Consider the following 27,068-nt stretch of genomic DNA (forward strand, 5'->3'; position numbering starts at 1 on the left):
CGAGGCTATGCATGTAAGACTGCCGATGAGGGTGTAGCGGGACACCATTCGTATGAAGCTTCTGAAAAGAGCAAATAAATAAAGAAAGAAAGAAAAGAACAAGGAGGGAAGGAAAAATAATGAAAGAAAGGAAAAGAAGAAAGAAAAGGAAAGAAAGGAATTTGGATGTAAAAAGCACCACAGAGTCGTCAATCTTCAACCAGCACACCTTTTATTTACTGATGCGTTTGTCTATATACATAATCTGGTACAAAAGTACGTAACACACAGAAGCAACGACGCCGAGTTCTTTAGCGGGATATGGCTGTTTTGGGAAGCGCAGACTAAGCATGCACAATAGCAGCTGAGAAGAAAAAAAGACAACTGGACGTAAGAAGGTCCGTGGCTGTCATACGTTGCCTCGCTCGAAGCGAATAAGTATAGCACGTATATTCATATTGTTGAACCAACATCTAAAAAGGCATGTCTCATGTTCCAGGAAGATCTGGACCTTGCGGCGCACCAAATCGAAGAGCTTCGCAGAACGTATATATCTGCACTTACTTAGCTTCGGCGACATCACTTATACGCAAAAAAGAATAATGCGGATTGTAGACCAAAACACAGCCAGCACAACACACACAGCTTTCTTTCTCAGATTTAGAACAAAATTTTTGCGTAGAAACAGTAATTGAAATTGCCGATTTGTGCAACGAGCATTAATTACGTCTAGCACTATAGCGCGCGCTGAAGTTTGCTTCCTCTCAGCGAGTATACCATTTTGGCTATCGGTATGACATTCTCAAGCACACACTACTTCTAAAAAATAACAACCCCTGGTCCCACCCCTGTAGAGATCAACCTCGATAAATAAGTCGCGCTATATGTTCTGCCTATGGCACGTCACGCGGCACCCTGTCATGGCCAGGAAAGTAGAGTTCGCACAAACTTACCGCGTCACCCGCCCGACCAAATGCGCGTCGTTTAGAACAAGGCAATACGATGGCACACTATACGGTAAGGTGACGGCCTTAATACAGGTATAGGGACAAAAACCAATGCGGTGTGAACGTAAACGACTACGCTTATACTTCAACCACAAGTGCTCGAAAGCAGCAAGGAATAGTACCATGACAAGCCTGACAGACACGGCTGTTATCACGTGAAACAGTCAAATTTCGCAGGCGCAAGCGGTCTGAGTGTTTCGTCGACAGTTTAGGCGTAGAATAGCAGTTACACTGTCATTGTCACACCTAGCAGGTCGTTTTTATGCAGAAAAAGGAAGTTCAACCGTCACGCTTGGCTACTTCGTCAGGTGTGTAGAACAGCGATGATGGACATTGGCAAAATGAAAAAAGAATTCTAAAAACGAAAATAAACATGGTGTGAACTTCTCTCAGGGCAACAAAGCGCAGCAGCTCCCTACGTTGGTTGACAACATTAAAAACTTCGGAGGACAGTTAATAACAACCTGCCGGTCTGCGCAGTGGTGCTTCTCTCTTTCACGTCATTTGTCTCTAAAAGCAGTTTGCGCGTTAAACCATGCTGCCAGAACAACTAGGCCAACATCACATCTTACCAAAAAACGCGGCGCAGCTGTGGGGTCTCTCAGGTTACCATGGCATCGGCGCATGCGCAAACTGCTCATCCGAGTGACGTCACGCTCGGCTTTGACGGTGGAGCGGGTGCGCAGCCGCGGCGACGGCGAAGCGCACGCCGCACTTTGCTCCTCTTCGGTTCCCATGGTAACGGCGCATGTGCACAACTTTCCTCTCCCATGTACCGCGAAATGCTCGACTGGTAGCCCAGTGTAGCTGTCGCTGCAATAAACTGTCTACTGGCCCTTTTTATCAGTTCATCCACTCAGCCTGAACAAGACAAGAGAAACGGTGGAATAAAATAATAAAGTGCCGAAAATAGCACGCATACTGAACATTTCAGCAAGCGACATAGAAAGCGGGAAGCACTGAAATAGAAGGTTTGGAACGCATTGGTGCGAAGATTACGTGGAATGTATCTGGCTATCTGCTGATAAATGAACAATTCTGCGAGTCCGCTGCCCGATTACGGTACTGTGCAACAAAATGCATGCATGCGAACTCGCGGCACTACAGCTGTAGTGACCTTGCTAATTAAACCGCGGTTCAGACGCGCACTGAACAGCACAGATCTACTTTTAAGACAGTTTCATACAGTCATGTATCCATGCCATTTTTTCTCTATGTTGATCCTAGGGCCGCAGCAGGACTTACGGTGTCTTATTCGTGTTGTGTTGTGTTTTATGGCACATAGGCGTCTAAGGCCATCATGCGCCAAACGCAATGTGTTTTATTCAACCGGGACACACATACGCTGCCTGCTATTGCGCACATTTGACGTGCTGTTCCGTCTTCTCGGTCAGGAGCCTCGCGGGGGCACAAACACATTGCGGCCTTCCAACAGGAGGGAATGTCGCACTGAATTAGTCCTAAGAACTTGTTCAAAGTAAAATCCGTCCCAGGTGTGCGGTGAGGCCCTGAACAGCGTCCGTCGATTGATAATATCGACAGACCGCGTCGCTTGTCAAGTCTGGCAGAAAAAAAAGCGTTGCGCGCATATCAAGGCAGATGGGACGCTTGTGGTGATGAAGTGAACTCTCTCGGCGATGCGCTTTTCCTGCACCAAGGTCGGTTGTCACGCGCAAGAAACAACGGCCACAATTTAACCCTTGACTTGCAGCCCTCCGGAGTGTTGCTTTGCTCGCTGGGGACAAGAGTGCTTACCTGCTCCTCTCTCTGGGGTTCTGTTTCCAGCTTGCCGTAACAAACACGTCTGTTGTGGAGTGGGGACGCTTAAGCCTCACTCCTCCCTCCACAACGCGACTTCGCTTGATGCAGGAATGGTGGTCATCTGTGTCGCTACACGCGCAACCCTGCGTGACTGAGTTTTTCGACAAATTTTACTCATCAGCCATGTGCTAGCAACTTGGCTTCTCGGCCTTCCTAGTGTTGCTGCAGCCTTGTGCATGCACCTTGCGCTCTTCAGTTTACGAGACTTTATTCAAAAGGACACAGCAAGCCTGTTTTGCATAGGAGCAGATATGCACCAGCCTTTACCATCACAGGCCGCTGAAATTGTGACCATGATGCTGGTCCAAAAGTGATACTTTAGCGCATGACCAGGCCAGTTCACGGCTGCACGCCGAAACGCACAAACCAAAAAAAAAGAAAGTTCGCCAAATCTCCGGTTCTTTCTTTTTAAACACCATGCAGCCTTGCCCACTGTTCCGCAGCAGTCCTTCTTGCAGCGTGTGTGCCGTGCTGGGCATTCTCAAGCTCGCATGTTGCTGCACAAACCGTGCACCTCTGGTGCATGCACGGAAGGCACCGTCTAAGAAATCAAGTGCCGCCGCTCCTGCAACCCTCTTCGTGGGTGAATTGTCGAAACACATTGTCGTCCATGAAACACCGGGAACGGTAGCTGTCTTGCTCCGGGTTTACAGGCAATAAAGGGAGCACTGACAGCGTTAACAAACTGCGGGAGTCGCTAATTCGGACAACACAGCGCCGCACATGCGGCGTAAATCAGCTCGCAGAAGAAAAAGTCCGCAAGCGCAAGGAATGATGGGTGCGGGGGGGGGGGGGAGGCAATTGGGGCCATTCAGGTGTAGCCTAATACATTATTAGTCTGACGGGTAGCTCGCTGGTGTCGCTTGCACAGACACATCGGGCCCACTGGCTTGTCACTGTGAAGCGTCGCAAGAGCAGCCTCGCGGCATTTCTTATCCGTAGCCACTCGTTCGCGCCGGAAACCACCTCAGAGATGACGGGCAAACCATGCAGCCATTTCACAGCTTCTCGTCCGCGCCGGCTTCGATGTTGTAGTAAGCGTGCTCGGGGAAGTTGTCCAGGTCTATGTAGCCAGCGTTGAGCTTGATTAGTTGGTCCAGGTCGGAAGCGAGCCGTGAGAAAGGCGGCCGCTCCTTGGGGTCCGGGTGCCAGCAGGCGCGCATGAGCCGGTACAGCTCCCAGCGGCAGTGCACCGGCTGCGCCATCACGCGGCCGTCGCGCACCGCGTGGATCACCTCCTGCGCGCTCAGGCCTGGGTACGGCGTCGAACCTGCGGCAGCGTTACACGGGGCTAAACCAGTGTCCAAGCTGAACGAAAGGGGAGCCGATGCATGCCGTGGGAGAGCATGTAGTTAACCTCTGGTCTAAATAACACTAAATAATAATTATTATTAACACCACGCGAGAGTGGTGTGGCAACTATAGTACGCTCACTTTGCGGTTTTGATCGGTAGTGACAAGCGACGGCAGCAATGGCCATTATACCGATGCGATTGCCATCGGCATGAGGCTAAAGCAAGTAGTCGGGTGCAACAAGGGGATAGGCAGGGGGGGTGGCTAGCCATCCCTAGATCGCTTAGCCCCCATCAAACGAAACCATGATCCAACCAGGCTAAACTCATGCTTTCGCACGTCTATTACTCGATCTAACTGCGGTAAAACGCTACCTCTTTTTTGCTCACCGGCATTTGGGCTACACGACCGCTTTCGACAACGCTATCAAGCACCGACACAGTGGTGATAAAAGAATTCTCATCTTGAGGCCGTGAGTATATAAAAAATAGAAAGCGCAGCAAAACCTTGCTTTCAGGATCTTGTCGTTTGTGCTATAAATTATAGAATTCGCAGATTGAAACTGAGTCACTATAGTTACTTGAAAAACCAAAAAAATATACATTTAACTGTTTTATCTAGTTACAATGTCGGAATCAAAGTTTAAAGCCCATCAGCTGGATCAGACCTATACGAACAAAACGGAGATGTTTGGGGACAAGACCGTCAATAGCCTGGCATCTTGCACTAAAATCCCACCTCGAAAGAGCCCTTGCCACACATCCTGCTCACTGAAGGCAACACCAATTTCCTAGTTATCTTCACAAAACGATGGAAAGTCTCAGCTGCACACTTACGATTGTTAAACGCTCGTATTACAATAGATATGCTATAAGAAGTACCACACACAGCCTCCCGTTTTATCAGTCTTGCAGCCAAAATGCTTATTTCAAAAAAAAAACTCACTGCTGTAATCTATATTTATCTTAACATTCCACTACGAGGGCAACAACGTTAATGATCCTCGCTATCCTACGCAGAGCGAGGAAAAATAAAACAAAAAGAACTTGGTAAACGCTCATAAGTGATTCTCTCGGAAACGTTGATGAATTTCCCTAGACGGAAGAGGCAGTGGGTGTAAACGTTACACACGATGCAAGCGTTCTTTTAGTAACCCCCTTTGTTATCTGTCCCGAACGCTTACATGTATGCACGGCGGGCGGAAGCTCAGTGATTTGTCGTACCCCTTCTGCAATATTGTAATGAGTTATACATTGTTCTGCCCATGTAGCTCGTGCGGTGCCGAAGCTCTACGCCCTTTCCGTAAGCCAGAGAGTGTGTTGTGCAGGGGTCGCTGAACGCGAATCGCTGTTCGCTGACCTGAACAGGGATTGACTCATCTGAAGTTTTGTCATTTTGGTCATAAGAGGCTGAAAAATTTAGACTTCATTAGTTCTAATCTCACCGTTTTCGCGCGTCTATTGCACGAGCAGCATAATAGGAGTTATATTGCGCTGTTATAAAACTGTTTCGAACGCCTAGCTTCTTTAAAATGCCTATCTACTTTGTTGACATTCCCTGTATATGGTGGCACTGTAATTTAACGCTGTGTGAGGTGTCCGAAAGGCTCCAGCTGTCTTGCCGTTTCTCAGCGGCAGTAGCAGGGCTGGCGCTGAGCAAGACGTTGTCAGCGGTCGCGACTAAGGAATTCCGTACAAGGACACAGCACAAGCGTGCATCAGCTACCGCATCTGTAGCACCAATACAGGGAGACACGGCTTAGAGAGAGAAAAGTAGTTCTTGCGATGAAGCCAATGCACTGACTGAGTATGGCACTACATGGTGTTAAGTGGGGCATTGCATGGTTGCTGAGTTCGGCCGATACATAGCGCTTGCATGCGTTACCTAAAGTGACGATTTCCCACATCAGGATACCGAAGGCCCAGACGTCCGACTTGGTTGTGAACACCTGCAGGTACAAGCACTCCGGAGCCATCCACCGCACGGGCAGCGCACCCTTTCCAAGCCCACCGATGAGGGTAACGAGGGAAAATAGAGGGAAGAAAAGAAAGGAAAAGTTTAAGTGGCACCTTCTGCAACGGCATCTTGACGAGTGAAAGTGTATTAAAACCTAACCGAGTGTAATCACACTGCAGAATACCGACGGAAACTATAGCGACGCTGTTTGCTCCCATCATTTTGCCGGGAAACATCTGCTTGAAGGCAGACTAGAGAATGAAAATGTGTTCGTAATAGTAATAATAGCAAAAATGGCTGTGGTTTAGCTCTTGTTAAACCTGCAGTGACGCGATAGCTACATCAGGCAGAGTGGAACTAGCTCACCTGCCTTTGCTGTGCGGCCATGTCTGGGCCGCGTGGCAGCCACGAAATGTAGAGCGCTGTGCGCAGCACACTCGTAGCAGTGTGTAAAGTGTCGCCCGCTACCTTGCGCGGTACTCGAGGACCAGCCGGATCGCGCATAAAAACAGACTCACCGTCACTGATCTCTGGCGACAGTGCAAAATGGTCACGAAACATTAAACATTTTCGTCTTCGTCAGAGCCAGGTAACTTTTGTAGCGATAGCTAGCGGCGCCGTTTTGTAGCGGCGCCGTTGGTCACGTGGGTTGATCACGTGGTGTGGCCGTTTGTCAGGTGATGTGGCTGGTCACGTGGTGTGGAGCAGCCGCTGCTGCCGGCGGCGCGGCGCGCAAAAGCTGCAACAAACAGCTGTGCGCATGCGCCGTGTCAAATGTGACGAAGATGAAGAAGGAACGCCCAGCGAAACGGAGCAGCGAAAGACTGACTGCAATTCGACTCAGCTAGTTCCACTTGGGCAGATGTAGCTATCGCGCCACTCCAGGTTTAGCAAGAGCTAAACCACAGCCATTTATTCGTAGTGTCTTGGATCGCTCCTGAGTAAATTTGCCTGGAGACCCGAACTGCTTGTGGCCACGTACGTTAAGCGTGAATTTGTCATGTTTTCGTTGCAACGTACGTAAGGAACGGCTTGCTCCACTGCGGCAGCGCCTTAGCTGCTGAAATGCACGATTCACAGAGTACGCTGGATATGTATCTTTTTTGCTTTAATTGTGCTTTAGGTACGCATGTTGGGAAACATCGAGTACATATAGGAAGCTCTAACTTGAGGCTTCTGTGAGTCCAGCGGTGCAGATGCATCTACTCCTGGAGAGCACCACGAAAACGATTTTTTTTTCTGCCCCGCCAAAGACTACAACACTTTGCTTTTAGAGCACATGCGCTGTCCATTGGTAAAGTATAGGTAGAATGTAAGGTTACAGTGCATTACTAAAAAAAGATTCAGAGTATTAACGGCGGTTTTTAATCCCACCTGTGAGCACCCCATACTATTATTTCACTTTTTTCCCAAAGATAACCACAGGTCGCAGTTTTCTGAAAAAAATGCATGCAGCGCAAGTAGAAAGGCAAGAAAAGACATCTAATCGCGAAACGCCCTCCAGCACTGCTTGGATAAAGTCGAACTGCCAGAACAGACTCCTGGCCCTTTTTTACATGAGTCGAAGAGAATACCAGTGCAGTAATAGAATTAGGCATGTTTATCAACGCTTAGGCCCATGCATACTCCAGTGTACCTTGGACTTCTGCTGGTAGACGTCCGTCTCGGAATCCCGGATGCTGCGGGAGAGGCCGAAGTCAGCCACCTTGCACCGACCGTGTTCGTCCACCAGTACGTTCCGGGCCGCCAGGTCTCGGTGGATGATCTGCGTGTTTCGGAAGCCTCGTTTATGGCATGTAAATAGCACTGCTTGAACTGTCGTTGCCGTACGACGGTGCGCAACAGCAACTGCGGAGCGCGGGAAAGTTCCCAGCTGGCATGCTCACTCCGCCAAGATGCGAGAAATGACGAGGGGACACTTGCGAAGGTGGCGCATGAACATGCTACGTCAAACTGCTCTGTCGTGACCAAACGGGCATTCATGTGAACAAGGTTCACTTTTAGCATTTGTTGTCTATGGTGGGTAAGTGTATATAAGCAACCTATTTGCTCTTGCGACTTATACTATTTACGGAGGCAGGCTAATTTTATGTGGCTGACCCTGCACATGTGAAAACGCGCAGTGACATTACAACAATGACTGAACGTCTAATCATGTGCTAGAGAGCAACTGCACGCTGTCGAATGCAAAGCTCGGGTAGGAACAGGAACAGACGAACAGCTTCTTTTGAAGCTGAGGTCGAGCCGCTACGCAATCTCTATGCAAATAAATTTTCTATTTTGTGCCTTGCTTCCTGCTATGCATAACCTACCCAGATAGAGGCATCGATCCCGCCGTCTGTGCAGATCACAGACATTTGGCAGCTGACAGTTCGCGACCCTTGGGTCTGCATTCTCTGCGACCGCAGCGTGCGAGATCTTGACACGGCTAGCGCGTGGCGTGCGTTGCGTTCTCTTTTAACTTCGTGTCGGCTACTTGGAACCGGAGCTTAGGTAACGAAGCGCGGCACCATTCACAAGTGCAAGACGGGCTGGCGCTGCCACTGACGTAGGGTCATGGTCGGGCCTGCTGGCGATACGCCCTGCGACTTTATTGGTCGGCCAGATATCCGATGGACGCGGTTGCATGCAGCTGTCCTAAATGGGATCGCCATAAAACCGCGGTATGGAGGCTGTGCCGGCTTGTTCGCACGGTGCAGTCCTTATCGCGCGCAGCTCGCTGTCTCGGGTGCGACCGAAGAACCTTTCATAAACGCGAAACCACCAAGAATGTTTCTCATGGAAAGCATATTGCTGTTTTCTCTTTAGGCTGCTCTCCTAAATTTCGTCGGGCAAAGAACTGAACATCGTGGCGACAGATAACTTCGATTTTACGCATCCAACAATGCATTATTAGCAGGAGAAAACCTGCTTACAAAGACAAATGCAGCAGCAGTCACATTAAGTGTAGGCCACCGCAATGGCTCAGTGGTTATGACGCTCAGCTGCTGACCCTAAAGACGCCGGTTCAATCCCAGGAGCGGTGGTCGAATTCGGAGGGAGGCGAAATTCTAGAGGCCCGTGCACTGTGCGATGTCAGTGCACGTTAAAGAACCCCAGGCGGTCGAAATTTCCGGAGCCCTTGACTACAGCGTCCCTCATAACCTGAGTCGTTTTGGGACGTTAAACCCTGCAAGGCCGCGCTTCATCAACGCGCATATCTTTTTTTTATTCCTTTAGCTTGTGGTCACTGCGGGCCTCCGGTCTACGACCCCCCCCCCCCCCCCCCCCCACCCCTACCCCCGCAAGCAGTGGCAAAAGCGCGGGAAGCACTGGCTGCTTCACAGCACCACTGTGACGGCCGAGGACACCTGGCGCCAAGAAAGCATGCGAGGCGCGAACAACGAGCACGTGGCGCCGCTTGGTCTCAGGCAGAATTCCCAAGGCGGCAGAATGCGAACCTTCTCGCATTCCGTGATGGGCCTTTTTTTTCTTCTTTTTTCTGGTATTCTCGATGGCACCGAAGCGTCGCGGTTCTCCGCCGTCTAACATTCATTCCTGCGGCGAGCCAGTGGGTCAGTGGTCCCGCCATTCAGCTAAAAAAAAAAACGCTTCATCCTTTGAGAGGCGACGCGCGGGTGCGGCAGGGAAAGGAAAAGCATCAAGCGCTAAGGCCGAGAACTCCCATCGGGGAGAGGGTTTTCAAAATGTTTTCTGTATATGTTTCTTCTTCTTTATAGCCAAGCCCCGGGCACGAAGTTGGGTCCAACCTTCAGGGGCTGTGGCTACCTCCATTGGTTATCGAAGCTTAGGGCGGGCCTCGATATATGACCGCCCTAATTTCTTTGTTTGCAAAAGCTTTAAAACTGCATGTAAAATCATTGGAGGGTAGTCCTGTCTAGTTGAGCTAGAGGCTCCGTGCAGTGGCACGTAAATCTGCAACCCTAGACTCTAACCTCGCGTCGATGAGTAAGGGCTTGTGTGAGAATTGTCTTTGTCAGTTACAACTTGACCGTCTGTGTGACTCAACTTGTAACGCAGTTTGCCCTTGTACATACTGTAAATATATTCTCCCTTTGACCTTCATCTGAACATCTCCCTTCATCACCGCCGAACAACAACGTTTGGAAGGGTCTGCACCCTTCCGAAGAACCCAACGGACCATCAAAAAAATTACTAACCCCCTAAACATTAAGCGTACACGGAATGTGCTGCATCTTCTCAGGGTATGTTTGGTAGGAGATGACGATGGGATACGGAAGACAACCACTTAGCTGGGCTTTTCCTGGACACTGTGAAACGAAATCTGCTGAGGCAGTGGTGTAAAAAATCAAACAACAAAAAAACTTTGCTTTCTCGGTTATGCGAGTCTGTCGATTGTGAAAGAAAACTGCTTGCTACAAGTCTGCCTGATACGTGGATGAAACATGTGATAGGGAACCAACTTAACCACCTTCGGTTTCTTTTCACGATGCATTCATGGGGCCGTTTTCTCGCAGCAGGTGACAGCGGGAGTACTTATAAAGTAGGTTAATTATGTGGCATGTTCAATGTAGACATTTAAAAAAAGCACCAAGCATATGACACTCAGGCTCGTATGCTCGGGTCTTGAGTGCGCACCCCGTTCTTGTGGATGTAGTCCATGCCCTGAGCCACCTGCAAAGCGAACTGGGCCAGGTCTCGTGGTCCCAGACTGCCGTCGTCCTCGGGCTCGTTGTAGTAGGCGCCGCGAGAACGATGCTCACGCAGGAACGACTGCAGCTTGCCTCGCGACACCAGCTCCATGATGAGCAGCAGGGGCTCTGCACGGCCGCGACGGGCAGTCGCACGCTTTGTATTGAAGATTATCCCACTATTTAGAACAACAACGACAGTCTAAAGAATCTCGAGAGGGAAATACAATGGTTTTCACTAAAGCTGTTATCTGATTATACAGTATATCGCGTTTAGCCATAATGTCGCAAGCATCGAATGTCGCAATTGTGCAGCAAGAAGTGCATAAAACGTTTAAGATCATTCACAATCAACCCCCCCCCCTCTCGGATCATTTACCCACATGCACGTACGCACGCATGTACGCACGCACTCAAACATGAACCAAATTTTGCGTGTTAGTTCTACTCATAACCTCTTGACCATACAGATCAGGTCCTACCGGTGTTAGGAGGAGAAAATGCAACATGACCGTTGGGGCGGGCTGTGACAAGACGACAGTGTCGTCTCACATGACTGTGCGCTGAATGTATCACCACGCGAACATCTGATAACATACCGAAGCCATAGCATTTGGCGGCAGCATCTAGACTAGGCCAAACCTATCGACTGACGTTGACACTACAAATCGCACGCAGCGCTTCTGGTCGCGATACCTTCCGGTTACTCGTCATTCTACCATGGAAGAAGTGCAAGTAGGGCGACTGCCGTTCAAGCGGACCATGCCCAGTACAGAGGTGCCTGCCTTGTACTCACCATCCAGCGTGCAGCATCCGAGAAAGCGGACTACGTGAGGGTGCTTGCCCAGCATCCGCATGAGTCCCATCTCACGCACTAGGTCACGCTTCTCCTCGTTGCTCGCGTACTCTGCAAGAAGGCCACCGTTAGGGGAAGGCAGTAGAAGGATAATGGATGGGCGGGCACGCGAGATGCGCACTGCATAGTCCCTCCAGTCGCAGCCATCGTTTCAGCACTGACGCGAAGAAACATGGTACACCGGAAGGGTGCGGCGCCGTACCATAGCGTGTTTGGGTCACTACCTTCCCATTACTAGGAAGTCGGGTAAGTTGATCTTGAAAAGGTACAAGCCGTAAATGTGAGTCCTCTTACATTCTGTGGGAAATATATGGCCACTGGGCGGTGTTGACAATGTAGCTACGTTTATACAGGATGAGCTACCTTCATGCGAAGTTATTTAAGTGCTTAAAAAAAGAACATACAAAGAGGGGACTACTGGGAATGTTCGCCACGTTGCTAAGGTGGTGAGCGTGTAGTCATGCGACGGGGAAAGGCTTGGGCTACGGGGGCTTTCGGCTGTGCGCTGTTATAAAAGGGAAATGGGGCGGGTGGGCGTAGTACAGATTTACCGGGGCAACTTCTCCATGGGAGAAGGCGAACAGCTTGGTACTTCAGGAGAGTTGAAATCTGGGTTAGTTGGTACATAGTCGTGAAAAATAAACAAGCCAGAAGATGAGGGCTGAGAACAGACGAGGCACACACGTCAGATGGAGGCGCCAGCTGACGTGTGTGCCTCGTCTATTCTCAGTCCTCGTCTTTAGGCTGGTTCATTTTTCAAGTTTGCTACTTTTTTGTTTCATTTCAGGTTCTGCGGGCATTGTACATATGAGAAATTGGCAACCATTCTGTGGAAGCCTCGTTTTGAGTAAAGTGGGTTTTATTTAGTAAGCATGTGATACTGTTCGTGCGCTTGCTTTAACGACGCGATAGTCCCCTTGAACGCGTTGGTAATTTCTTCGGGAGTAAAGGACGTTCTCGTGGTATACTACATCTAACCTTGTCGTCTCGTCTGCTGCACCTGTCTCTTCGCTGTCAGCCTCTGCTCCGTTTTTTTCTTCCCACTATTGATGTCCTGGTCAAAGCCACATATTTTCTTTTCCTTTTTCTATTATAACTCTTCTAATTACTGTGCTGAAGCGAGCCTTTCCGCAGACCACCGCTGCCGTTATGGAAGCCGCATTTTGAAGGTGTGGCGAAGACCGACAGTGCATTTCATGAAGCTGTAAACTAGCCGCCGTCCTATGAAGTGCCCTGTTAAGTATTCATGCTTTGTCAGAAATGTTATAGACAAAATTTTTGTGAATCTGTAGTATGTAAGTCGTGGTAAGATAGCGCTTATCGATGAATTTATTAACCTTTCGAGCGCTGGTCTGAGGCACGAAAGCAAATAAAACCACTCGCTTCGGGCCACTCTAACCAGTCCGTATAAAATGGTGTGGGCGCTATCAGGCAAAAGGAAACGAGAAAAGAGGACACACGCGCACAATTTAGGAAGAGCTGTTGTACATGTGCGTGTTCCCTTGATCTTGTCTTTCTTAACCAGATATTCGTTTTCATGGTCCAGTATTTGAGCATTAGTTCATTGCTCTGAAGTTATGATACAGTAACCGAAGAATTAAGGCGATAAAGCGGCAGAGGTTAAAGAAAGCACTGTTTGCTATTTCAAAATTTCGTAGCGAGCTTCTCCGCATGGTCAGACTGTAACTTGTGAAGCAGTCATGTAGCGTGGAGAAGCTCGCCTCTCAATAAAATTCCGGAGTTGTGCTCTGGAAGCTGAGTGATAATGGTGTGACTTAGAGCTCAAGGAGATTGTACAGCGCCAATGAGCACAAATAGAGAATAGAAGATGTGACAGAGGATAAAAGGGGGAAAATAGGGTTGATGAAGGACTGGGCAGAGAAGGTGGGCCGTACACTCTGTCGCCCTTAAAGGTGGCAATGTTGTAAAAGCTGCATACACGCGTCACGAAATCAAGGACAGTGTCTTCAAAGTTTGTCACCCGCGTTAACAATTCTTGGCTGGCCTGCGCGTGCATTACTTCAAAAATCCTGATAGACAGGCCGGAACACGACAGCCAAAGCCGCAGTCAATCAGAGACTCGTCCTAACTTGCGAAAGTTTTTGAGAAATCGGCAGCTGGTTTGCTCACGCTGGCTATGTGTTCCACAGCGCTGCCACAATTTTTTTGAGACAGAGAATAAATCATAAACGGGAAGTCCTACAAGCGAGCTTCTCCGTGCAGCACACTGCCATTATAAAAAGGGCGTGTAGTTAGTGGCAAAGCTCGCTTGCGAGATTTGGTTCGCTTGGTGCATGAATTGTTTTTTTTTTTAGGTTAAATTCAAATAGTTTAAGGCAGCTTTTCGTGAAGCTTGAAACTACTTGATTGAAATTAAATACAGGCCACTACACCATGCATTGCTTTTACTAACCGAATTCTATACCTTCTTCGTTGCAATGAGAGAAAAAAATGTTTTGTGATTGGATTACTATAGCCGATTGAGCTCCTCTCGTGCTATTCGTGTGTGAAGCAGACAATGGTGTGAAATTGAACTTCTTTCCAAAGCAGGATGCTACCTCGGAATTTGAGTAACGCAACGCAGAGAAGCTTGTAGGCCGAATTTTGCTCATACCTCATTTAATCAGCGCTAAAATTTACACATGTGAGGGACTTGTGTGCACATCTCCCATCATCCGACAGTGCTAGCTCTGTTTGGCACATAATTCTCACAAATAATGGCTTGCACTGCGGGGCTTAGGTTTTCTGGCATTAACCGTTCCAGACGAATTCACTCAAGGCTATTTTTCGGTTAAATAGCTAAACCATTGGCCCCGAGCGTCGGTGAAGTCACCAGCCTTCAATGCAGAATTCCTACTGCCTCGCCGGCGACGTTCGCGTGGCCGCTCATATACCTATAAACCCGGTGTCTCAAAACCTGTGGCACATTGTGCAAGCTAACGCTGGCTCTTTATTCGGCGTCCCTAGTGAGAATAGCCGCTTTTCACTGCCCAACCCTTCGTGCCAAACGAGCACTTCAAGAGAAGGAACTCCGCGCGTTCGGACGTTTGAGCAGGAAAGCATTTCAATCATTTCACTCAGACCTCTATAAAGCGTCTATTCCGCGTTACTATTTAGCGCAGCGAACACATTGTTGCATCGAAATGCCGCACTAGAATCCACATTTCCACCGCACCCCTTGACTCCAACCTGAAATGATGGCTCACCACGAACTCTTTGTCAGAACAACAAGCCCTTACGGGCCGGCCCCTAGTGAGCGATTCTTAGAATAAGTCGCTTGGCATCTCTCGAATAACCAATGATCAGAGAGACAAAGAAAGAAGGTGACTTCGTACGTGCGAAGTATGCGCTGAGTGAAAAGCACAGAATATTTCACAAAGCTGTTCACACATAAGAACGAATTGGGAACGGCCAGCATTTCCTGTGTCGTCCAATTTTTCACTGGGTATACAGTGCCCGCGTGCCGGTCAAAAAACAAAAAAACAAAAAGGGTGCGCTTGATTATTATTATGCTATGACAATGCGTCAGGGTTAGGTCTTATCCTGTATTTTACTTGCTTATTTTCTACATCTTGCCTTCTCTTCATATTTTTTTTATACCCTGCTATCTATTTCTTTCCTCGTTAAATGTTATTTGCTCAACTTTGCTGAGTAAACTGCTGAGAAACTTTGCTGTGCTCTTTGCTGAGTCATTCGCAGTAATTTTCATTTTTGCTAAGCCGTTCTTAGCCACTTTCATTTTTCCTGAGTCATTTGTTGCCGTTAATAGTCATTATCAATATTAAAGTAATTTTTTTTTTGGGGGGGGGCTCTTTCCGTGCCAGGGCAGCCACCTTCCGGCCTCTCCCTCCTTTGCCCTAAAAAGTACTCATTCCATACCGACTGCTTGAATTACTCCTTTTTATACATACAGTAAAAGAATGGAATAGCCTTAAACATTCCATTACAAGCAGCGCATCACTCGACAGTTTCGCAAAGCTGGTATAGAAAATCACCTTCGCTCATAATTTCAGATTTCAAGTGTCACCCTGTATTAGTCGTTTCCTGATTATTGCTTTATCTTTTTACCTACTACTTTCTTTGCTTTCTGTGGTGCTGACATACACTTATGATTAATCTATCGAATGGGCTCGTGTTTTATGATGAGTTATGTCTTCCCGGTATTAGTGTGCTAATGAAGCTTAGTTGAGCGCGGCAGTATACTCGTCATCTATTACCTTCATGTTCCCTCTTGGTGTACACTCTGTGTATCGGGCATTTTTGAACGCTGTTGTGCTTTTTTTCCTTCATATGTTTTGTACTAAATGCCCTTCTTGTTAAAATCCCCAGTGGATTGACAGTATGTGTAAATAAATAATAAATAAAGATAACTAGATAGAGAAGAGGGATTTCTCTCTCCGCACTTTGCTCCTTGCCAATCATGGCAGGTGGAACCTGTTCGCAACGCCGCCGGATACCGGACACTTTTTCATGTTAACTCATTAAAATTACGATGTGTAAGCGGCCATGTCAGTCCGGTATTTTAATTTTCTGCCACTTCCTAGACTTTGCTTCCCACACTTTGCGCTAAGTCAATGCCGGGTGGCTCAGTGGCTTTGGCGTTCGGCTGCTGATTCCAAGTTGGCGGGTTCGATCCCGGCCACGGCGGCCGTACTTTGACGAAGGCAAAATACAAAAACAGTCGTATGCTGTGCGGTGTCAGCGTACGTTAAACCCCAGGAGGTCTAAACTAATCCGCGGCCCTCCACTACGGCGTCCCTCCTCACCATGTCGCTTCGGGACGTTAAACACCACAATTTGAAATTTACTTTGCTTATCCTGATGGCAAAGCAAGAAAAAAATTACTCGCAGGCGGCTGAAGACTATTATGTTATAGTATTGTAAGGGGGCGAGCTTGGAAGCGAATGTCGAAACGGGTCACCGACGTGCCCTGAGGTGGGCGCTGGAAGAGGCGCCTCGTAAACCGACAGTACACGTTGCTGGCGGAAGTCAGACTGTCTCCTCTCCTTGAAAAGCGGGGGAGCGTTTATAATCTTTTCCCTCTCCATTTTTCTCCGTGCAGCTGGTTGCCGCTGAGAAGGCGCCTACGGTGTCCTTCCCGTCTGCTGCCTTGGGGAATCGTCACATATTATCAATCAGTTTTTCATAACCGGCGCTTAGTTGCCCTTTAAAAACCACCTCGCAACGGGTAAATGAAGCTTGGAATGCTGAGTAGTGCTTCGGAGAACATCGGGAAAGCGGCAGTGGATAGAAGAGCGTCTCCAACCTTTGAGCGTCTTGACGGCAACCGGCGTGGCCCTTTTGGAGCCGTTGAGGCCGTACGCCGTGCCTTTCCAGACACGGCCGAAGTTGCCCTCGCCCAGCACTCGCTCCAGCCGCACGCCGTCGCGGGGAAGCTCGTCCGGGCTCCCAGCCACCGGAGCGCTGGCCCGGGGCGGCGCCGAACTCTGCATCATGGACACGGAAAGGCCTGGCGTCACTTTCGAGAGAGGCGGTGGGGTATTCACAGCTTTAGGCTGCTGCAAGGTGGCGCTTCGACAGCCGCGCTGTACCCGCGCAGCTGCACCCTTGAAAAGCGGAAGCCTGCATCGCGTGCTCTGGAACGCCTTCAGACACTGACGACGCGAGTCGGCAGCTATCTCAAATAGTCATTATAGACAGATCATGATGAGCTGATGATGCTGCTGTTACCGCTGGCTGTTTCCAGAAACAGATCGGTATTGCCGCGCCGATTTAATATGCTGCGCTGACGTAACGAAGTACGTGCTCTCAGTTAACTGCAGACAGCCGTCAAATGAGTTGCAATGTTGCGGTGGCGCACCGTTATTATGGCTGGGAGAGACGTGGAAACACGCGAGCTCCTGACAATCTCTGTTCGTGGGACGTAGAGATCCATCGCAGGCTGCGGCTGGTGACATGAAATGTGATTGATTTGTAAACTGAATGGGTAATTAAATATAATTCAATTTGACTTCACTTCTATTTTCACGGTCTCCTTGTAAAAGCTGCTCAAGCAGCTAAATTAAAGATGAATTTCTGATTAACTGCCAGTAGTTTGGGATTACACGTAGAATTACATCCACTGAAACATAAATAAGCATAGATGAACACTGAACGAACAGCATGAAATCAGCACTGTAGCAAGACTTTAAGCGACATATTGTAGCAGATAGTAGCAGATAGAACAACCAATTCTAAAACAGTATGAATAAGCAAAAAATATATGTAGAAAAAAGAACAACGTGCTCGGGGTGCAAAAACGGCATATAGACTAATGTGGTATTTATGATAAATTCAAAGGTTCACATTAGTCTGCCAAAGAGAAAATAGGCACGACAGAAAAGCATGTTCTTGGGAACGTTGGCCTATGCGTTAAATTTGGTCGCAGGCTTTCAATCAACATTTAAGGAAGACCCTTTATCAACTTCTGTATCCATTTTAACCTTAATTCCTCTGCTTAACGGCGTGTTTTGAAGCCAGCGCAAACTCTCTAGGACGGGGCAGTGGCTCAACACGGGAAATTGCATATCCGTTACCTTTTTGTGAGCAGTTCTAGTCAGCTTGCGTAAGTTGCATTCTTCTTATACATAGTGTCACCGCCCTCAGCTGTACATAATTGCCAGGAGGATCATTTGTTTCTTGAAACTCAATACACTGAACTGAGAAGGCTGTAGAAGAAATTTCCTGAGTACCGCATTCCTTTTATCCATACCACCGGGCTTGGAAGGAATACGGCCGCCTGGCCCAATGCTGCCAGAACAGCGAGCACAAAAATTTGCAGGGAATGCCATAGAGCGGCGGCCTTCAAAGGCGTCTAGGCTCTCCTCTAGGACTTGCATACACATATGCAAGGTGCTGCTTAAAACAAGTTACAAAAACCAATGCTCCTGTTTTTTCTGAATGTTTGTTCCCGGTATCACTGAAGGTGGATCTGCCAATTCCGCAGAAATTTATCTTGTCATTTATAATAACGACGTTGCGAAGGCAGATACGCAGGACGCCACAGACACGATTGTCATGCTGGGAGCGCCAGGCAGCGGCCGGCTATACCTTCCAAATCTGTGGCAGGGAAAGGGGGATTGTAGAACTGTGAAAAATTTTCTATTCTCTACCCATTACTGAGCGCATACGGTTTTTGCGCCGCTATTGCTGTCGATATACTAACCGATGACCGTGAAAGAGCTTAGTGGGCGATTGAAGCAGAATACTGAAAATGAGCTCCTCGTGACCTTCTACATATCACAAGCGACTCGTCGATACAGCAGTACCAATGTTAGGAGCGCATAGTTTCATTTACATGACTTGACGAAAAACAAAATAAAACGATTCGCATGCTTTATACTTTGAGATACGCATCAGGACTGGTAGTGCGTGTTATGTGCGCATGTGTATAGCGCACTGACCGTGGGCATGAGTTCGCTGATGGTCTTCGCGTACATCTTGTTGTAGGCATCTTGGATGTAGCTGTACTTCGTTGGTGGATCCTGCGCCGGCGTCTGCTTGTCTTCGTCGCCTGTTGCAGGCACCTCCGCTCTTTCCTTGTTCTGCAAGGCGAATTGCGTCTCAGCCGAGTGAGCGCACACCGCGTTGTGCAACCAAATCACATGTACACGGCACAGACCGGCCACAACATGTTGCCGCCCACGCAGCTCTGACGGATCTAAGAGAACCACAGTGGAAACAAAAACTCGGCTATTAACGACTCCGTTTGAATCCCTATGGGGAACCTGTGCTGCCAAGGAGGCACTGCAATTGTTCCATTCGGTGACTCAAAACTGCTTTTGTCAGCCGCTTGGGCCGCTGCAAACACGAAAACACATTCTGCGCGATTAGATACCCGTGTTTGGCTGACAGCATTCATTGCCTAGCTTCTATCGGCGTAGCCCAGATAACTGACGCACGGTGCGTGCGCCTTCGACAGAGCGCGGAGGCTCACGCAAATAAGCGCCTGAAGGTGGCGCTGAAAAGTACTAATAGTACTGGACAGCAGTAGGGAGGAAAATCAGCAATTATCGCTTAAGAAAAAGATTAAAGAAACAGAGAGAGCGCTGTGGAAAACAGGGATGCTGACGAAATCAGCACTGGGAACATACAGGATTTTTAAGCAGGAAATTGCCAAAGAAAATATCTATGATAATTGTCGGGGAAGCTCTTTGTTGTTTGAGGCCAGGACGGGAGTTTTGCGTACTAAGACATATAGAGTCAGGTACCACGAGATAGACACGTTGTGCGTTGCGGGCGGAGAGGAGGAGGAAATGGCTGAACACTTGATACGTTTCTGTAAAGGGCTTCACCCTACAGTGGAAAGCAGCGGGGCTGATTCATCCAAGGCATTGAGGTTTAAGGACAGTGAAGGGAAAGTAGATTTTAAGCGGATAGAAATAACCAAGGTTACCTGATTGGTGGCTAAAATCAAGAGAAGAGTAAAATTTCATGTCATGGCTAGGTGGCTTGAGCCACCGCCCGATTTAAAGGGTTAAGCCGTACCCATCCATTCATCCAGTACTACCCAAAACTGATTGCTCTTCTCGCTAGGCAGTGTGTTATGGCGCTGCAATCGGCACCGCAAACTTCAGCGCAAGTTCCCCATAGAGCAGCGATTTTCGGATGCAAGGATTGCGCGCATGTCACAACCTTTCGAGGAACAAATGTACTAAGAGAACAACGATAGCATAGGTTCACGCGCTAGAGTGCGTTCATTGCTGTCGCGATGTAGCACTGCGCAATGGTAACGCATGAACAAAACGACAAGTTTGAACAGGTTTGATCGCGATAACATAGACGTTGAAATGAAGGATCACAGCGTCTCTTTAATTATGCGCAGAGCCAGGCACGCAAAATTTCCGTGGTGTCTTATGTTCTTTGCCACAATACAGCCGTAAAACAATGTAAAGGAATCGTCGGCGTCCTGTAAGGACGTCAAGAAATGTAATACGAATAATTGACAAAGGGGAAAAATAAAAAAAAAAGACTCGGGAGATTAAAAAAGAAGGAACAGGTATATGTGGCAGGCACGTCACTGCTGGGCAAGATGTAAAAAGTTAAAGCTATTTATGGTATGGGAAGCAAAATTACTTTTTTCGAGGGAGGAAAAAAACAGCATGCTATTTACTCTGCAACTGACTCGCGTGCTTACATAATCCAGCAAAACCTAAACTGTCCACGCGTAGAATGCCCTGTACGGCTCAATTTGGGCGCCATATTAGCGCTAATAATGTCGGCAATCACAATGCGTGGCGGAGATGCTGGGCAGCATCCCACGGCAATGAGCGGAAGGTTTTGTATTTTAGCCGACTTTGTTGTATAATTAGCGCAAAAATTATAAGAAAAATAGATTCGGTTTCCTACGCCGTCGAGTGTTCCGTATCTTGTCGGTGTACAGATATCAAATAAGCGGTCTATGATTACAGAGTGCTGTTACTTAACAGGACAATGCCTAATCGCGGTTTGGTGAAGTCGTTGCGCTGTTGAGTGACTCAAGAGATGAGTTTAAAGCAGTAGAGACATCCCATTTTTGGATGCATTTTTTTTCTTGAACAGTGCGCAAGACAATAGTGTGCTTGAGTAACGACGTGGAATTCACGTACACACCAGCTGCACCCTCAGTGGCGAGCCTGCACTGACCTCCTGGTTCTTGGCGATCATCTTGCGGACGCACCAGATAACCGCGCCAGCCGCGGGCACCACTCCCACGATGGCCACGATGTAGACGTTCGTGCCACCGCTGGCCGGGCTCTCAATGTCGTACTCGGGACGCCGGCCTGCGTACGCCATCGTTCTCCGGTGAGGATGTTCCCCACGGGAAAGTCTACAAAAACTGGGGCCACATTTTGCAAGCCTTCTTCTCTCCCCGTTTCATTCTTTTAGCCCTTCACCATTTGTGAGCGCCACCTTTTACACTAGAGCCAGCGAGCGACTTAGCGTGCTGATTATCAAAGCAGCCAATGATACACGAGTAAAAAAATGAACCGGGTAATGAATCGCTGCAAATAACGGTCCCTAAACATTGATGCATAAGAACGGACGTTACGTATGTGCGGCACGTGCATATTGAAACTTCTCAGAAACCCTTCGAACAGTCCCGAGCAGTCCGGTGAAGGTCCCTTTGCACTCTAGCGGTGTCTAGATGCTGTAAATGTGGTTTTTCTTACTGAATGAAGCGCAAGGAGATCGACTCAAGGCCAGCTTCGGAGACAACTCTGGACACTCGCGAAGTCGTCTAGAAAATATTCAAAAGCTCCGCACGAACGTCAAGTGCCCTCTTGACCTCTGAGATATATACATGTGCCCCAAAAGCTTTTGGAACTCAGAAGCCACGAAAGAGTTTAATTTTCATGCTTCCTGGAATGATGGCCTGATATTGATGAATACATTGGACAGGTAGCGTAGAGTGGTGTAGAGTACGCCCTTCATTTTGTGGCTGCGTGCTTATACGAAGTCAAACAATTCATATTTTCTGTAGTTTCCGCGTTCGCAAAGCTTCTCTGGACATCTGTATACGTGTGCGACCAAAAAAATACAAAGCATACTTCGGTGTTCGAACTTTTCGCACACATTCTATAGAGAAATTATGAAGATTTTTTGACCATATAAGCCAAAGCTTAAGCTGTATGTGCTAACATATGCATTAAACACCTCCTAATTTTCATTAGATAAGCCGCGAGAGGAGGTCGAGCGCCGAAGCGTGCTTCATATTTTATGGTCGAGGCTGTACACTGCGCAAGGCGAGATTACCTCCCCCCGTTTTGGTTTAAATGGCAATGATTTCTTGGGAAATCATTCCGTACTTCGTACAGGGCATCAGTTACTTGGTGCAGAAATGTTCGCGTTTTACGTTGCCAAGGGCGGACGTTTCGCGTTCGAGGAGGAAATAGCGAAGTCTTCCGCTCTCATTTGAAGGAGGCAACGCTAAAAAACCGCATCGCCGAGAGTTAGCGCACGCAGCTACGTGGTAGTCCACCCTTGGCAACCCTTAGCGAGTCGCAGTGGGCAGGCGGGCGAAATCGTAGCTTTTGAGCGTGATGCTCTTGTTCCAGAACGATTGCTGCGAGCATCTCGAAGTTGAATAACAATATTCAGATAAAATATAAAGAACCGACGAAGAACGCCGCAGGCGTCGCTTCAGGCTGACGCAGCTACTTGACATGTTTACTGGTACATGTATTGAAGAGTGTACGCTTGCATCATGTATCTGTATATCTTTACTCCTAGTCGCCTATCTTTACTGAACCCAGACAGAGGCTTTTGCAGTGCTGAAAATAAGACTTAGGACTAAGGACGACAATTAGGGTTTGCGCAGCCGGCTACCGCAAAAGTAACACCAGAACCTCCTTCACGTCCCTCTCGGTCCACTTCAATGCTGATTTCGCAATGGTGGCTTTCCCGAATCACGCGCCCGAATCCATTCCCTATTAGCGGCGGAAAGGTCTTTCTTTACACGGTAGCTAACGTGCGACTCACTTCTGTCGGGTTCGGGCCCACGCGCGACCAAGGTGCCCGAATTTTCCTTAGTGAATCCTTGCTGCTGTTGATCCTTTCTCTCGGCGAGGTCATCATCTGGGCGGATCGTCACCGACTCCATCGCTCGGAGTGCTTCCATGCGGGACTCTTCTGAGGAGGTGGGACCCAGTGCTGCTGGACTCGAGTCGTAATCTAAGATGGTGACGTCTTCTGCGTCGACATCTGGTCGCCGCAAGGGCTCATCTTTGTCCACTGGTGTGGTTGTCGGTGTTTCGCTCTTGGACTTGTCATCGACTCGACGATTTTCACTGGAATTTCTCGTCTCCTGTTCGATCTCAGTGCTGTTGTCCTGTAGCCGCTCGACTTTGACTCTGGCGTCGGCGTCCTCTCTTGGCACGGAGTTGGCTCCCTCCGAGCTTTCCGACGCTTGCAGCGCTTGGAAGTTGCCAAGCGGTGGTGGGGCCGACGTGGCGGCGACAACTGGAAAGAAATAAAACAAGGCAGTTAATACCGGCGACAAGACGAATACATGCAGCTGATAGATAAACAGTAAAAATTTGGTGCGGCGAGAAGCTGCCATGGCTATGACATATCGGTCGCAGGTGTAATGCAAATGAAGGGCTAGATGTGCATCCGCAGCTTCTAAACAAGCAGAGAGCGTGTTGCTCACAAGTGCACCAGCTTGAACAAGCAAGCAAGCAAGCAAGCAAACAAAAAGCCGTCAACTTATACTTCAGTTACTGCCTTGACCGTGGTGGCACGAATAGTGACTTTTTCGCCAGCTGGTAGCGTTAGTCTAGGGCACCTGCGACATCTCGCGCGTGCATGCTCGTATGAATACTTCCAATAGCAGCAGTAGTATTGAAAAAATAAATGAAAAGTTTACAGACTGTTAGCTCACACGCTTGGGCTTATTTAGCACGCCTGGAATAAGCAACGTGTAGTCGAAACTGTGTATCGTCGCGTTTCACAGCAAGTTCCATATTCACTCGCGCTGAGCAACGTTTTTCTCCTGATGGATGCCAAGAGCGACGAGATACCACTCGATGGCAAACAGGAACCCGCAATGAACGTCATTCTGACCACGTACGTGCTGCTGTCTAGTAGCGCACTATTAACTAGATTTTTTTTCTCGGATACACAAGTCAACTGTCGTCATCAATCTTGGCACCAGACAAGCTGCATCTCAAGCACGCCATCCGCACTGTCGTCATCAATCTTGGCACCAGACAAGCTGCATCTCAAGCACGCCATCCGCGCAACCTCTTAACATGCGATAAAAGAAACTGAAGAAAGGCATAATGTTTGTCCGTCATTTATCTAATAATTTCGAAACATAAGCATAAGCGATACCGCTGCAGATGCATATGGATGCCTTAGTCCAAGTCGACTGTTAAAGGTGGGCGTTGGTTTCGTGGGAGCACGTACAATCTTTATCAAAAGTAAACAGGATTTGACCACGGAAACTGTGGACTGGCATCGCGGCGACGTACGCTGGGGTCGCCAGCTCTCTTTGGCTGCGAGAATTACCTGCGTGACGTGAGCCTGCGCCATCGTTGTCCTCCTCTGGATGATCATCACTCTCATGCTAGCGTGACAAACTGCAAGATCAGCCTGGTTACTTTTGGCAAAGATGGTACGTACAGGTGTGGACAGAAGAAACGAAGCACAATACGTTGTTTTAACGCTTCTTGCACGTAATCTCTGGTGAAGACACAATGCTGCGATTTCCTCGGGACAGGCGTGATTCCACCAACAACAGAATAGCGTGCTCCGTTTACTTATGCTCGCACCTGTACAACGTGAAAGCTTTTTCAAGTGCTATTCGCACTACATAGAGACTGTTCCCTAGGTATAGTGGCTTTTGCTAGTGTGATGGAAGTACGTTATTGTGTTCCTAGATTGGTAACATACTGACATAAAGAATGCTGGTAGGATTCGGCGATGAAGGCAGTGAACCGCAGAACGTTATTGCTAAAGAAGTTTAGAAGCTCTACATTAATTGGAGTGCCTCGGAGTGCCGTAGATAGCCCTAAAACAACCATTTGGACATGCTGATATACAATAGAATTATTCTGGCTCCAACCGAGACCCTTGAGGCTTCTACAGTCGGATATATTTCTCAAAACGAAGTGGAAAGCGCCCCTCAAAGAATCCCCTTCGGCCAATGGCGTCCACTGATTCTCCCCCTAGACCCATCCCCTTGGACCTGCTAGCGTGAAATCGCAAAGGTGGCAGATGAAAGGGGAGTGACCACGGCTTAACTGGATTAACCACGGCGTCACGAAAATTGATCGATGACATTGGCTGGGGGATCTCCTTTGGGGGCATCTGCCACTTCGTTCTTGAGTTGTATCCGACTACAGCAGTATACAGCACAATTGGCATAAGCAGTGTGCACACGTGTTCAATCTGTGTGCGTGCATGCGACCCATCTCCAACTGCATTTGATGGTTCAGCAGCGCTTACGAAATAACGTTTCATGATAGAAAACTTTTACAAGACTCCCAGCCTGCCTGTGTGTGATAAGCTTTGTACTATGTGGGGTTCATCAGTTAGCTTGGCTAAACGGTCTTTTGTGCACAGTGAATGCACACGTTTGGCTTTCTGTTTTCAATGTATGGAACACATTTTGAGGGTGTATATGCTCTCCATCTTATCCTGCGCTCCTCGGCCCTTTCATTCTTGCGCGCTGCTTTATGCCCCGAGCATCTATTACCCACAACCGCTAGGCTAACCAAATAAAAAAAGAGTGAAGTTTTTACTTAAGCATATTCCGTCCTTTAATACGGTGCATATGCTACCTTTTGTACAGCCTGCCTTCGTCCCTTTTTTTAAAAAATAACGTGATCAGTTACTGGCTACTGGATACAAATGCAGCATTCGCAAATTTAGGCAAATATTTCACCCGTATGCACACAGTACTTTCCGCCCCAAGCATTACTGGTTCAAATTAACTCCTAATTGATGCTATCAGTTTCGTGTGAAGGAAAGCGACCGCTTTTAAAGCTGAGTATTCTGCAGGTAATCTGAAACTTCGAAGCCATGTAAAACGTGAACTGAAGGCATCTTTAGGACTGATGCGCTACTTTTGGAAAACAAAACCTCTTGCATTCCGAAAAATATGTATGCACAGGCTACTACGCCTGAGCCTTAATTAGCATCCCTTGAGAGCCACTGTCTGGCCGGGCTCGTCTCCAGCTGCTTTAAGAAAGAAGGAATTGAGAAATCAGTTGACTTCCCTGAGCGCGCGTGACGGGACATGCTGACTGGTGCTTATGCATACATATGTAGTACCGTGAGCGACATGCGCTGCCGGACGCGGGCAGAGGAGTCCATTAGCGCCAAGGAGCGTGTGCCGCGTAATGAAAGGGCGTACGCGCGCGTTCTCGGCGAGGTCGTCGACGAGGCGTCCTTCCCGTGGATCGCGCTGCCCGCAGCCGCTATGCATGTGCGCATACCTCCGCGCGGGAGACAGCCTTCAACAACGCCGCCCTTCGTCACCTGCCTGCGCGCGCCGGCTTGTGAAGCAAAGCGCCAAGGACCCGGTAGGCCGCAGCGCCGCAGAGCTCGTTTAGCCGGCCGAGCGACACTAATGTGTACAGTTGCCCACGCGTTTAACATGAACGGGCCGCGTTTCAATGGAAGAGAAGTTCAGAGACACGTGCCGTTTACTGAGATTGCAATGTGCGCTGAAGATCCCCAGGTGTTCGAAATGGATGTGGTACCCTCCAACAGACGGTGTCCCTCGCAACCCACAGAATTGTTACGGCACGTACAAATTAATTAAGCATTAAGAATAGAGTTGAAGCGCATTTTCATTTTTAACACATTTCATGAAGATATAGCTAGAGAAAGAGAGAGAGAGAGTTGTAGTATTGTGTCGCTGTGTTGGGTCAAACTTACTGAATTCCCAAAGATGTCGATGTTTGCTAGCTGTATGAGCATGGCTGCTCCTTAAGGCAACTTGAAGCAAAGCTTACGTGTTCATCTTGGATGTGTTGCGTGTTAATTCACTTTTTTTGTTTCTTACCCATTACAACG

The 27,068-nt window shown here is 48.4% G+C and overlaps 1 protein-coding gene across 1 annotated transcript in view; it reads right to left on the reverse strand.

Annotated features, from left to right (window-relative positions):
* Positions 1-192: 192 nt before the first annotated feature.
* Positions 193-27,068, reverse strand: part of LOC144114559 (tyrosine kinase receptor Cad96Ca-like) — an 80,547-nt gene continuing 53,671 nt past the window's right edge. Inside the window, exons 2-10 of the mRNA XM_077648379.1 lie at positions 23,025-23,504; positions 21,189-21,325; positions 18,968-19,108; positions 16,831-17,011; positions 11,505-11,615; positions 10,656-10,837; positions 7,693-7,821; positions 5,985-6,096; positions 193-4,077 (exon numbers count right to left, since the gene is read on the reverse strand). Of these exons, the coding sequence (XP_077504505.1) occupies positions 3,806-4,077; positions 5,985-6,096; positions 7,693-7,821; positions 10,656-10,837; positions 11,505-11,615; positions 16,831-17,011; positions 18,968-19,108; positions 21,189-21,325; positions 23,025-23,504 (1,745 nt within the window). The 3' untranslated portion in view covers positions 193-3,805. The remainder of the gene's footprint in view (positions 4,078-5,984; positions 6,097-7,692; positions 7,822-10,655; positions 10,838-11,504; positions 11,616-16,830; positions 17,012-18,967; positions 19,109-21,188; positions 21,326-23,024; positions 23,505-27,068) is intronic.

The sequence above is a fragment of the Amblyomma americanum genome, chromosome 1 (genome assembly GCF_052857255.1).
Source record: "Amblyomma americanum isolate KBUSLIRL-KWMA chromosome 1, ASM5285725v1, whole genome shotgun sequence".
NCBI classification, from domain to species: Eukaryota; Metazoa; Arthropoda; class Arachnida; order Ixodida; family Ixodidae; genus Amblyomma; species Amblyomma americanum.